This window comes from Heteronotia binoei, chromosome 17 (assembly GCF_032191835.1).
Source record: "Heteronotia binoei isolate CCM8104 ecotype False Entrance Well chromosome 17, APGP_CSIRO_Hbin_v1, whole genome shotgun sequence".
NCBI classification, from domain to species: Eukaryota; Metazoa; Chordata; class Lepidosauria; order Squamata; family Gekkonidae; genus Heteronotia; species Heteronotia binoei.
The window spans coordinates 31,545,689-31,559,624 of NC_083239.1; the positions used below are offsets into that span (position 1 = coordinate 31,545,689).

General features: G+C 47.2%; 1 protein-coding gene across 1 annotated transcript in view; it reads left to right on the forward strand.

The window, feature by feature from the left end:
• Positions 1–13,936, forward strand: part of ARHGAP33 (Rho GTPase activating protein 33) — a 66,815-nt gene that overhangs the window by 30,649 nt on the left and 22,230 nt on the right. Inside the window, exons 7-13 of the mRNA XM_060258080.1 lie at positions 423–545; positions 1,903–1,980; positions 3,935–4,001; positions 6,900–6,959; positions 8,857–9,006; positions 11,849–11,951; positions 12,623–12,767. Coding sequence (XP_060114063.1) covers positions 423–545; positions 1,903–1,980; positions 3,935–4,001; positions 6,900–6,959; positions 8,857–9,006; positions 11,849–11,951; positions 12,623–12,767 — 726 coding nt within the window. The remainder of the gene's footprint in view (positions 1–422; positions 546–1,902; positions 1,981–3,934; positions 4,002–6,899; positions 6,960–8,856; positions 9,007–11,848; positions 11,952–12,622; positions 12,768–13,936) is intronic.

The following is a 13,936-nucleotide window of genomic DNA, read 5'->3' on the forward strand; positions in this document are numbered from 1 at the left end:
TCTCATCTAAGCCCTCAACTCGCAAGGCAGCCTCAAACAAATCACTCTTTTCTTTCACACTCTCTGCAATAGGACTGCAGAGATACTGGCCTACCTTACAGGGCCGTTGTGAGGATTGCTGAGCTATTAAACTGAATGGAATGAGTATTAGCAGGCCAAGTTGAGCTTGCCAAGAATGCTGGGGATGCCCGTGTGCATTTCACGTCATTCCCACTTGCTAAAAGGCACAAGGGCCCTTCCAGGCAAAGAGGGAGGCAACCCCCTACAGGTGATGCCACCCAGATGGGTTATTTCCTTTGCCTCTACCCTCCCCACCCACCCCAGTTACCAGCCACCATCTCGCCCTTTTCAGATGTCACTCTCAGGGCATTCTTGGGCTCTGCCTGCTCAGCTGCACTCCATCCCTCCCGATTTAATTTCAGATCGATAACCATGGCAACCGCCTACTGGTCAACGAGGAAGCCTCGATCAACGTTCCCGCCATCGCAGCAGCCCACGTGGTCAAACGCTACACGGCGCAAGCGCCCGACGAGCTCTCCTTTGAGGTGGGCCCAGCCTCCATAGGGCATGTTGCTCTGAAGGCCTTTTTCTTTGTGGGCACAGTGCTTCCTACCTCTGCCGTATTGTGATCATTCCATCCCTTCTGCAGTGAGGTCACTGTTTGGTAGTACAGAGAATTGCTGTTCTGTTTCCCAGCTGAAGAAGGGCACGCCAGCCGCAGTCGCACACACTAAATAATGCATTTTCAGTCCACTTCCAATGCACTTTCCAACTGGATTTTACTCTGTGAACTGGAAAAATCCAGTTGGAAAGTGCATTGAAAGTGGATAGACAGTGCATTATTTAGTGTGTGTGTTTTTCAGTCTCTGTATCTTCAAAAATTCCCTTCCCCAGAACTGGGTTTGCTGTGAAATGCGTTCAGAAGGGGCTCCCTCTGCTTAGGTTTGCATTGCAGTGATTGGAATCAGTTCGTCACTTGCTTTTCTTGTTACTTCTGTAATGGATTGGTCATTATAGCATCCCTTCCACCGTGGGAGAGGAGTTACAGAAGTAAGAATTTTAGCTTTGGTGTGAATTAAACATGCAGACAATCAGGTGAACTCAAAAGTTGATTTTTAAAAAATGGTTTACTATATGCATTTGTGGCTTTATTCCTTGACCCCCATAGTAGAGCTGCCAGCTTTGGTTTGGGAAATTCCTAGCAATTTGGGGGTGGTGCCTTTGGGAAGGGATGCAATATCACTCTAGGAGTTCCCTTTCTCCTAGATTCTGTGGTATACCATAGAATCTCCCCTCTAAAGCTGTCATTTCCTCTGGGGGAACTGATCTCTATAGGTTGGGGATCAGTTGTAATTCCAGGAGAACTCCAGGCCCTTTCTTGATGTTGGAAACTCTGCCCCATAGAGAGAAAGCATCCCATATTCTGAGATGGAAAAGTTGCCATAATCCTGTAGAAATGGAGATCAAAACGTACTTCAGCCAGGACTGCAAAAACTGGGCATTTGAATTAGATAAGGGTTTGGAATTTACAGACTGACCTTGTACGATACATCTTTGTTTATAGCCTTCGTGCGGTTTTATGTAATCTTTGGAATTTTTTGTTATTTATTTGCAATGATTATCAAGTTTCACAATGAGTGAATTGTGTAAACCATACATCTTTGTGACTTGATTTCTGTCATAGGAGGACAGCAGTGCTGGATTGTTGGAAGGATCTTGTATCTTTTGAAACATTTTTAACAGTTAGGGAAAGCACTGTGTTCCTTCTACATGCAGCTTAGCCTCTATGTGAAGTACATATCTTTGACCATGCCTGCTAGCAGAACAGGGTAAATCCACAATAGTGTCTATCCATATCGTACCTTGCTTTATTAAACAGTGGCAATTATCTGTTTGGTGTAGGTTGGAGACATCATCTCTGTGATTGATATGCCCCCCAAGGAGGACAGGAGCTGGTGGCGTGGGAAACATGGATTCCAGGTTGGACTTTGGGGGAAGAGAAGCATTGGTTCAGGACAGACCTCTTTGGCGCTAGAACTATGCAGGGGTGGAATTCTTGCAGGAGCTCCTTTGCATATTAGGTCACACCCCCTGATGTAGCCAATCCTCCAAGAGCTTATAAAAAGAGCCTTGTAAGCTCTTGGAGGGTTGGCTACATCGGGGGTGGGGGTGACCTAATATGCAAAGGAACTCCTGCTAGAATTCCACCTCTGGTTATGCAACTCCATGTGCTAAACCCTCAGTGACTGCTGCTTCTCTGTCTGGATGGGGTACCTCTTGTCCCGTACAACTCTTCCCCTTCTCCCTATTCCCAGAGCTTCTCCCCACCCCCTCATTCTAGAGAGCCAGATTGATAATAATAATAATAAGTTTTATTTATATCCTGCCCTCCCCGCCGAAGCAGGTTCAGGGCAGCTAACAGGACATGGTATATACCATGATCAGTTATACAATTCATAAAAGATACAGTTAAAATACAGTTTAAAAGTTACATAAAAATTATAAAACCATAGTAAATTAAAGGTGCTACATTCAGTGGGATGTCTATCCAGATGGCTAGATGTCACATTCAGAGTTCCCTATAAGCTTGTTGGAAGAGGGTAGTTTTGCAAGCCCTGCGGAATTGGTTAAGGTCCCGCAGGGCTCTCACTTCCTCCGGTAGCTGATTCCACCAGTGGGGAGCCATTATTGAGAAGGCCTGCTCCCTCTTTACTTTCAGTGTGGCCTCCTTTGGTCCAGGGATTTTTAGAAGACTTTGGGAGCTGGATCTCAGTGCTCTCTGGGGAACATATGGAGAGAGGCGGTCCCTAAGGTAGGCAGGTAGGCAGATTGATGTAGTGGTAAGAGCAGCAGATGCTTAAGACTCTAATCTGTAGAACTGGATCTGATTCCCCACTCTTCCTCCACATGAAGTCTGCTGGGTGACCTTGAGCCAGTCCCAATTCTCTCCGAACTCTTCCTGCCCTGCTTACCTTACAAGGTGCCTGTTGTGGGGAGAGGATGAGAAGATGATTGTAAAGCGCTTTGAGACCCCTTAAGATAAAGAAAAGTGGTGTATAAAAACAGTTCTTCTTTCAGCTTAGGAAATGAGTAACCAGTATAAACACACCAGGGGCGAAGTAGATGTTATAGTGGCTGCAAGTCTGACCCATGACTGCCAATCCCATTTAAGAAAAGTGTTTAGCCATTTAATGCATTGTTATGAAGGGGGAAACCGGGCAATCTCCCCCAGCCTGCCATCTTTTCAAGCACTGAAAGAACTCTTGCAGCATTTTTAAATGGCCAAGATCTTCTTTTAAATGGCTGCCGTACTGTCTAGTTTGGCAAACCGGAAACCACAGTGTACAGATTAGTAAAGGCAAAAAACAACACTTTGCATTTATACTCTACAAATAAATGCTTTACATGTTTCTCTTATGCAATTGTTATTATTATTCACACCAGTCACTCTAAACAAAATTTCTATAACTGCAATGAGTACAAAGTCCATCAACTGAAGCACAATTCCAAATGGAGATCCAACTCTGGATACTGAAAGTAATAGGTACCAGGTTTTGCTGTCTTTACTTCCCTCTTGCTGGCAGATGCAGACAGTACCGACTAATTAACTCTAATAGTTAATCCTGAGGTAGCAGTCCTCAATTCAACAGGTGCAGCTACACGAGTCCCGGGTTCAATTCATGTTTCATTTGCCTCTTCTACTGGCTACGTGTCTTAATCTGGAACTCGTGCTAAAGCAACTGCTCACATCTGCTTTAAGTCTTTCTGATTCGCACGAATGGTTCGTGCGAATCAGAAAGACTTGGTTCGTGCGAATCAGAAAGACGTAACAAAGCTGTGGTTTGCTTAGCCAGGGACTGAGCTGTGCTCTTATGCTCCTCCCACCCCCTTTCTGGTGTGCATTACAACTCCAGTTTGCCTGTTTCTTTTCCAGGTGGGCTTCTTCCCCAGTGAGTGTGTGGAGCTGTTCTCAGAACGGCCGACATCAGGACTCAAAGCAGGTAACTCTCTTTTCCCTGGATATCCAGGGTTGCCAAGTCTCCTAAATCTGCTTTCCTTCAAGGATCCCAGGGTGGGCTTGTGTTATTTCCCTCCAGTTTTATCACCACAGCAAACTGTGCAAAGGTAGGCTAGGGTGGGAAATACTGACTGTATGAGAAAGGCTGTCACTTTGAGGAGGTCAGGGAGCTGCTCCTGTTGGCAGCAGAGAATAGTACTCACAGTCAGCGCCGACCCAATGCAGTGCCGCGCTATGTTGCACCCCCCTGAGGGCGTGACGCTGAGGCGCAGCGCCCGCCCCCTCCTTCCCTTGCTGTCACCTCCCCGCCCACATGCGATCAGAGTGCGCCACGTCTGGGTTGTACCTGCCGTGACGTGGCGTGTATCTTTGGAAGAACGTGCTGGAGGCTTCTCCCCCCTCCTTTCCAAAACTGGAAGGGAGGGGGAGCCAAGCCTTCTCCAGCGCATCCTTCGAAAGATAAGATGCACGCTGCGTCCCAACTGGCAGGGCCCAGGTACAGCACACTCTGAAGGGAAGGAAAGGGAAGGGAGGGGTGGTGGTGGCAGCTGGAGGTGGCAGGCAAACTAGGCGCTTGCCTGGGGCACGGGGAGGAGGGGGAAGCCCCATTCGGCACCTCTACCCTCCTGGCGCCCTAGGCAACCACCTAATTTGCCTAGTGGGCGAGCTGGCCCTGCTCACGGTAATGGATTTAAATTATGGGTGGCAAGGTACTGGCTGGTTATTAAGAGTTTATTTATTTATTATTTATTAAGTTAGATTTTTAAACTGCTCAAGAGCCACATAGAATAAAAGTCAGATGCCTGAGAGCTACAGGACATGAATGTCAGATGTTTGGAGGGAGGAAGGAAGGAAGCAAAGGGAGGGAGGGAGAGAAAGGTGAAAAGAAAGCAACTTTAACTTTAAATGCATTCTCCAAGCCACTGGCTGGCTTGGTTTGGAGAAATGATTTAAAGAGACAAATGCCTTCTCCAAGCTGGCCAACAGGGCAGTGAGGGCTTTGAAAGCCACACAATATGTGTGAAAGGGCCACAGTTTGGCCACCCCTGCTCTAGGCTGATCCTGCATTGAGCAGGGGGATTAGTAGATGGCCTGGGTGGCCCCTTCCAATTCTGTGATTCTATGATTGGCCCAAAGTCCCCAAGCAAGCTTTGTGGAAGAGTGGGAATTTATTTATTCTGATTTATTTACATTTTTGGGGTGTGTGCATGCATTCCGGGATGTCATGGCTGACTTTTGGCAACCTCTAGTGGGGCTGATGGCGGCTTGATGTTGCCTGCCTCTGCCTCCTGGCCCTGGTATTCCTGCGTAACTTCCAAGATCTGACAAGGTCGGGTTTGCCTGGGCTAACCAGGCCAGGGCGATTTATTTACATTATTAATAGTTCTCCTTTCTTGCTGGGACTCAAGGGCTGCAATCACACACACTAAATAATGCACTTTCAATCCACTTTCAATGCACTTTCCAACTGAATTTTACTGTGTGAACGGGCAAAACGCAGTTGGAAAATGCACTTGGAAGTGGATTGAATGTGCATTCTTTAGTGTGTGTGATGGCAGCCAAGGTGTATTACAGTGTGAGTCAGTAAAATTAAGCAGGATGGGACATCCAGTAAACAAAGCAATAGGGTTAGGGTTACCATATTTTGAAAAGCAAAAAAAGAGGACGTATTTCTCAACCGACTACTTCAAACAAGTGGTTGCTATGGCAAGTCTCATTTTAAATAACCCTGCTATTTTAAGCTGTGACGATCGCTACTATCTAGGAATATTCCTAACTTTCCAACCCCGAAAGAGGACATTTCCATCAGTTGTTTAAAAAGACCCCGAAAGAGAATGGACACACACAAAAAAAAAGAGGACGTGGTCTGGTAACCCAAAGTAGGGTAGAATTTGAACTCGGTTCTCCATAATCCAGGTTCAGCCTTTGCCAAGTCCAACGTACATCATCAGATGAGCCAAACCAGGCATCTGTTCTGCTTTGCTGTGTTAGTTTCCGGGGTGGCAATCAAATGGGAAAGCCTCCAATTTATTTCAAAGGTTTATATGCTGCCTCTCCAGAATCCCACTCAAGGCAGCTCACAAAGTAAATATAAGTATAAAAGCTCATAAATATATATAAGAATTATCAATATTAAAAACAACTCAGGGGTATAAAGACAGCATAAAACAACATTCTGCAGCCTAAACTGGTATACAGAAATGGGGTGGATTGGCTGTTTCACTTACAAGGAAATTCCCTGGTGGGCCACTAGAGGGCCATCAGTGTCCTGGAGCAAACAGAGCCAAGCCCCAGCCAGTTGCTTAGGGGGCTACTTGGTTTAGACCTTGCCTCAGTTCACCAGTTGTATTTTCCTGCTGTCAATTTTCAAGAGGAAGCTGTGGGTCAGCTAATGTCCATTGTTTGCACCACGGAGCTAAGTGACCCTCAGGGAACTCTCAGCTTGGCTCACTCCCAGTTTTCACTTCCCAGTCTGCTCCTATCCACAAGCAGTTCTTGGGCTACAAGCAGACTGTTAAAAACTGCTTTAAATAATGGAACTCTTGTTTAAAAGTCCAAGTTGTTTTTTTTTTAATGTTTAGGCTTGGTGCCTAAAGGACAGTGCCAGGCAAGCATCGAAAGGGAGGGTGTTTCAAAAGTGAAGTGCCACCACTGAAATGGCCCTGTCTGTGGTTATCATTACCTGCTCCACCTCTGCAGAGGGGACACAGAGGGAAGGGCTGGGGTAGAATCTTAACTGGCAGCCTGGACAACCCAGGAAGAGTGGAGTAGATGAACTGTGCTGGACAGACATGTGTCAGTGATGGTTGAAGGGGAAGGGTCGAAGCCAAGGGGCGATTTGCTTTGTTGCTCTCTCCTTAGCGTGTGTCTTCCCCAACAGATGCAGAAGGGATGAGCTGTGGCATCTCCAGACCCCATGGTCTCCTCTCCCCCACTTCAGGTGAGATATGGTCTAATAACCCAATTCGTTTTGGATTAGAGAGCCAGTTTGGTGCAGTGGTTAAGTGCACAGACTCTTATCTGGGAGAAATGGATATGATTCCCCACTCCTCTACTTGCACCTGCTGGAATGGCCTTGGGTCAGACATAGCTCTCATAGGAGTTGTCCTTGAAAGAGCAGCTGCTATAAGAGCTCTCTCAGCCCCACCCACCTCACAGGTGGGTCTTTTGTGTGTGTGTGGGGGGGAGGTAAAGGAGATTGCGACCACTCTGAGACTCTGTGTTTTAGAGTATAGAGTGGGATATAAAACCAATATTTTCTTCAGTTTGGACCCATCCCTACTTTTTGAAGCAGCCCCGTGGCGCAGAGTGTTAAAGCGGCAGTACTGCAATCCTAAGCTCTGCTCATGACCTGAGTTTGATCCCTGGTGGAAACTGGGTTTTCAGGTAGCCGGCTCGAGGTTGACTCAGCCTTCCATCCTTCTGAGGTCGGTAAAATGAGTACCCAGCTTGCTGGGGGGAAACTGTATGACTGGGGAAGGCAATGGCAAATCACCCCGTAAAAAGTCTGCCGTGAAAATGTGAAAGCAACGTCACCCCAGAGTCGAAAACGACTGGTGCTTGCACAGAGGACCTTTCCTTTTCCTACTTTTTGAGAAGCAGGCTGGGGCTGTTAGTAAGAGTGTCTTGGTGTTTAATGACGAGACATCACCCTTTACTGGACAGGGTGGATCTCCCTACAGCCATGCTTCTGTAATGTCCAAACTGGATTGCTGACATGTTCTAAGAAGGGCTTTTTTGTAGCAGGAACTCCTTTGCATATTAGGCCACATATACCCCTGATGTAGCCAATCCTTCTGGAGCTTACAGTAGGTCCTGTACTAAGAGCCCTGTAAGCTCTTGGAGGATTGGCTACATCAGGGGTGTGTGGCCTAATATGCAAAGGAGTTCCCGCTACAAAAAAAGCCCTAGTTCTAAGTGTACAGCTTTCCTTGATGATGACCCAGGTAGCCACTTGCCTCCTGTTATTAGGGTTGTGTGCGCATAATTTCTCTACCAAACACACCAGTTACAAGTTTTCTTGGTGACATGTGTGAGATGCTGATTTTTGACTTTTGCATGTGGAGCTGCCTTCTTCTGAGCTGTTGGTACTTCACGCTCAGTATTGTCTATTCTGACTGGCAACAGCTTTCCTGGGCCTGAGACAGAGAAGAGACTTTCCTAACAGATGCTGCCTGAAAGCTTTATAACCAGAGATTGAACTGGGGACCTCCTGTGCACAAATCAGACGTTCTTCCACTGAGCCATGGATTCTCCTGACCTTTAAAACCTTGCTGTTAATGTAAGAATTACCTCTGCCTGACGTCGACCTAAGAGGCAAAGCAGGGCTTTTTTGGTTGTGGCTCCTGAACAGTGAAATGTCCTTTCTCAAGAGGTTAGAAAATCTGCCCACATCAGGTTTCTGGGAAGGTTTGCTGCCTCTGTAAATTGAGGCTCCTTTCAGCCACTAAGGCTAGTAGTCACTGATGGACCTCTCCTCCGTGAATCCGTCTAACCCCGTTTTAAAGCTATCTAGTGTATTCGTGTCCTGCTGTTCCCTCAAGGTGCTCAGGGCAGCAGTATCCATGGCTTCTCCCTCTCCATTTTATCCTCCCAACACTCCTACAAGGTAGGTTAGGCTGAGAGAGCTAGAGCCCAAAGTCATCCAACAGTTTTTGTGACTGAGAGGGATTTGAACTGAAGCCTTCTCAATCGTAGACCAATGCTTTGCACTTATCTCGGCTGTGTGATCTCTCTTCGCTTGTTTACTGATAACTTTCAGCCAAGGAGGAGAACCCCCACTGAAATGTCTTCGTTTTGAGGTGATGTTAAGTTCAGACTTTACGTCCTCTTTTCAGTGTCTAAGAAACACGGGAAGTTGATTGGGTTCCTTCGCACCTTCATGAAGTCCAGGCCCAGCAAGCAGCGCCTCAAACAGCGTGGGATCCTCCGGGAGAGGGTCTTCGGCTGCGACTTGGGCGAGCACCTCAAGAATGCTGGCAGTGATGGTGAGAGAGCAACACTGTGGCCCCACAGAGGGTAGTTGAGTTGGGGGAAGCAGTGTGGATGGATGGATAAGTTCTTCAGCAGCTGCTCCAGACAAGACACCTTGGCTCAGGGGTCCCCAACTTTTCCGAGCCTGTGTTCACTTTTGGAATTCTGACAAAAGGGCAGTGGGCGCAATTGTAAAATGGCTGCCACAGGAGATGGAGCAACCCCAAAATGTCAGGGATTGGGATTATATACTGCTCTAATAGTAATGTTTCAACATTTCAGGCAGAAGCTCTGTTTAACAGGATGCCTTTTTATCTGCACAGCCAATCAGAAGCCCGGCTGAGAAAAAGCCCGAGTCTTTCTTAAAATACTCGGTGGAGCAGTGTTGGTGGGCACTAGGCACCATATTGGGAATCCCTGGCTTAGTTTAAGTTCAGGAAGGGCTTCAAGGAGCCTGTAAATGGGGCAGGCGTCTCTGTTTCTTGAGCAACCTGTCTGAGTAACACCCTCCCCTTTGAGGCTCACCTGTTGTCTACTAGACTTCCTTTTCTGCTCCAAGCCAAAACATATATTTTACTTTTAATTAGGGGGTTTGTCTTATCAGCTTTATAATGGTGTGCTTCTGGTGCATGGGAAGTTTTTTTATACTACTTATGTCCAATGGCTTGTTTTTAATTACCTTTTTGTACTGTGGTTTTTAATTTTAAGCCACCTCAAGAGGGACTCTGTAAAACAGAAAAATATGAATTAAATAAGTAAATAAATAAAATGCTTCCATTAGGCAGAGTGGAGCCCTACTTGACCCCACAGGTCTACCTGGTGCAGTTGGAGTGGAAGCTGCAATACACCCTTTGGCCAGTATCATTGGTGGCGCTGTATCACAGCTGAGATTAAACATGTAGTTCCCTCTTTTTTGCAAAATGCCTTTGTGGTGTGGCGAGCAATGTGCCTGGGCCCTGTTGCCACAGTTTCCTCTTCTGGCCCCACCCCAGCAGCCCACATGGGGTTTCCCATCCCTTGAGCTCTCCTGTGCTTGCAGCCTAACATTACAGGTGCCATTCCTTTGATCTATGTGCCTAGCGATCTAAGCTTGCCAATCCCCAGGTCCCAGTGAGGGTTCTCTCGCTTTCCCAGGCTCCTTCCTGCTCTCAGTCAGCTGGCCAGTGGGGGGAAGCTCCACCCCCACAGCTACTGAGTGCCTTTCCCCTTCAGAACGCTAGGAGAAAGCTTGCAAAGGCTTCCTTTTTGGACGGTGTGTCTGTGTCTTTAAGGCTGAATGGGGGCGAGGTAAGCAGGCAGAACAACATGGCTGCTCCCAGTAGCTGTGAAAGCAGCCCACACCCTCTGTTTGTTGTACAAGCTTTTCAGAGGTCATTTGTATTGTAAAGGCTAAACTTGAACCTTTGGTTTCCCTGTGTTATTGGAAGTTCAGCAACTCGTGAGTAAATTGTCCCAGTGAGACCACACGAGTGTGGGATTGCAAACTGTTTTATTTTTGCTTCTGTGTGTGTGTGTGAGAGAGAGATGATTTGCAGCTGCTTGGGTGAGGAAATGAAGACTGTATTCAGGGGAACTGCACTGCTGCGTTTTTATTTATTTATTTTAGGGAAAGTATCCTGGCCCCACCCCCAAAGTCCCCAGATATTATCTGAGTTAGACTTGGCAACCTTAAGCTATATCAAGGGGTTACCAACGTGATGCCCATGGACACTATGGCTCCTGCCGGACACCTCTTTTGGTGTCTGCCAAGTGTTTTCAGGAAGTGGATGAGGCTAGGTAGGGCTTTTGCCCAGGAAGGCTTCTGCTTGACCCTTGGAGATTTGAGTGGCAGTGCAGATTTTTAAAAGCATTGCTTGGGCAACAGCTGCCACCACAGCACAAGGATCTACACTGTGTTACCAAACTTAAGCTGTGGCGATCATTTTGTGGCTTCCTCTGCCTCCTGTGGCAGCCATTTTATTGCTGTGCCCACAATGCCGTGTCAATTCCAAATGTGCCCACAGGCTCAAAAAGTTCTGGGACCCCTGACCTACTTCCGTCTTCACAGGACCACATTAGGGCTACCTACGGCGGAGCGAGACCATGGGACTAGCACTTAGTCTGTGAAGAAATAGAAGATCAGTGTTTTTAAAATGTTCTTAAAATGACATAACTTGGGTGGTAATTCTGGGCTACTTTGTAGAGTTGTGGTTTTAAAGATTACTAAGGTAGCATATATGTAAAGGTTACAGCACTTAGGAAAACATCATAGTTATTATTAACAACAGAATCGTTCAAGAGGGCCTTTGTTTAAAGGGATTAGAGTAGTAGTGAATAGCTGCAAAAGCCAGTGTGGTGTAGTGAATAGGAGTGACGGACTCTAATTTGGAGAACCTGGTTTGGTTCCACCTGAAGCCAGCTGATTTTGGGTCAGTCGCAGTTCTCTCAGAGTTCTCTCAGCCCCACCTACCTGAGAGGGTGTCTGTTGTGGGGAGAGGAAGGGAAGGCGATTGTGAGCTGCTCCAAGACTTCTTCGGGTAGTGAAGGGTGGGGTATAAAACCAGCTCTTCTACGAAATTTTAGTTAATCTTCACGGTGCAGTCCATAGTATACATTACACGGTTGCGCCATTTCTCTGATTTCGTCACTGAGCTTTGTTTCATTGTTTGTATGTGTGCTCCTGTTTTACTCTGTGTAGTATACTGTTTTCAAGCGTGCTCTTTAATTTGGTAATCCCCTTTTATTGCACTGTTGGTTGCATGTATTATGTTGCTCTGACTGCGTGGGTCTTAACTGCATAATTTGCCTTGAGTCTCAGTGCAAAAGGTGGACCATAAATGATAAAGTTAAATAATAATATTCTTACTGTTATCCCAGTCCCCCAGGTACTGCGCTCCTGCTCTGAGTTCATTGAGAAGCACGGCATTGTGGACGGAATCTATCGCCTCTCTGGGGTCTCCTCCAACATCCAGCGGTTGCGGTAAACCTCGCTCTGGAGCTAGGGTTGCAGGAGGCACCCTCCTTTTTTGTAAAAAAAAAAAATCCTAAAAAGAAAGACAGGCTTGAATAGATAAGGAGATGGGGTCATTAGGCTATGCTGCTTTTTTGTAATCCCCCCACCTCTTCCTTCTCTTGGGGAGGGACGGTGGCTCAGTGGTAGAGCATCTGCTTGGTAAGCAGAAGGTCCCAGGTTCAATCCTTGGCATCTCCACTAAAAAAGGGTCCAGGCAAATAGGCGTGAAAAACCTCCACTTGAGACCCTGGAGAGCCGCTGCCAGTCTGAGTAGACAATACTCATTGACGGACCAAGGGTCTGATTCAGTATAAGGCAGCTTCATATGTTCATATGTTCTCTGGTGTTGAGAGCCAGTTTGGTGTAGTGGTTAAGTGTGCGGACTCTTATCTGGGAGAACCGGGTTTGATTCCCTACTCCTCCACTTGCACCTGCTGGCATGGCCTTGGGTCAGCCATAGCTCTGGCAGGAGTTGTCCTTGAAAGGGCAGCTGCTGGGAGAGCCCTCTCAGCCCCACCCACCTCACAGAGTGCCGGTTGTGGTGGAGGAAGATAAAGGAGACTGTGAGCCGCTCTGAGACACTCAGGTTTGGAGTGGAGGACGGGATATAAATCCAATATCATCTTCTTCCTCTCCAGGCACGAGTTCGACAGCGAGCGTGTGCCTGAGCTCTCGAAGGACGTCTACTTGCAGGACATCCACTCCGTCAGCTCTCTCTGCAAGCTGTACTTCCGGGAGTTGCCGAACCCGCTGCTCACCTACCAGCTCTATAACAAGTTTGCTGTGAGTCCCTCAATGAGACAGGGAAGGTACCCCGCCCCCCTGTAAAGTGCTTGGTTGCATAGGCCTTGAAAGAGTTCCTCCCCCACTATTCGACAGCGGCCCTTTTTATTTATTTTATTTTATTCGATTTATATCCCGCCCTCCCCTTAACGGGCTCAGGGTGGCTAACAACCCATAAAACAACATCAAGTTATAAGACTGAAAACAATACCCCTCTCCCCTGCTGTTTTCCTTACCTGAAACAGTTACAGAGGGGAGTTAGTTGCCCCATGGGGGATCTGCATACACAAGCATTCAATGCATGTGCAGCCTCCCAGTGGATCTAACAATACTCCCCTCAGGGCTGTTTTTGGTCAGGAAAATGGCACACATGAATAGAAGGATGGAGTACCTCTTCCTTCTGTACGGCTGTCCCAGTCTGACTCAGGCTCCCGTGGTGCTTTAGAATGGGATTTACAATTACAAAAATCAATAACCAGCAGCAATCCAAGATCTTTCATTGTTACGGCGCTCAGGATGCTAGTGCAGTGGAGTCAGTCGAGGCTGTCAGTTCTGTGGCATGGCAGCTGTCTCCTATTATTCACTAAACACAAGACGGAAGAGTGCAGTCTTGCAAGCCCTGTGGAACTGTGGACGGTCCCGCAAGGCTCTGATGTTATCGGGGAGCGCATTCTGCCCTGTGGGAGCTGCCACGGAGAAAGCCCTGGTCCTGGTGGTAGTCAGCCGGGCTTCCTTCGGCCTGGGGATCATGAACAGATTCTGAGATCCTGAATGCAGTGCTCTCGGGGGGACATTCAGATTGTTTCCCCGCTCTGTCTGCTGCTGCTGCTTGTCCGTGTGGACCAGCAGCGGCCAAAGCGGAGATTGTCTGCAGAATGCGTAGCTATGGAATGCTGCTGCACACCCTTTGTGTGAAAGCACCAGCAGTATTACAGAGGGCTGGTTTGCATGAACTTTGAAACTTGTATCCACTGTAGGTTTTTTATCCCTGTTGGGCAAACTTCCCTGCCTGTTGCTGTAAACTGAGCTTCTTTTCACCTCTTTCTTTAGCTTATTAAAATGTTTATACCTTATGACATATAGTTCCAAATGTTCAAAACGTATAGCTGTAGGCCATTTTTGAGCACTGGTTCTCCACGTGACATACAGCCTTGTTGACAATTGGTAAT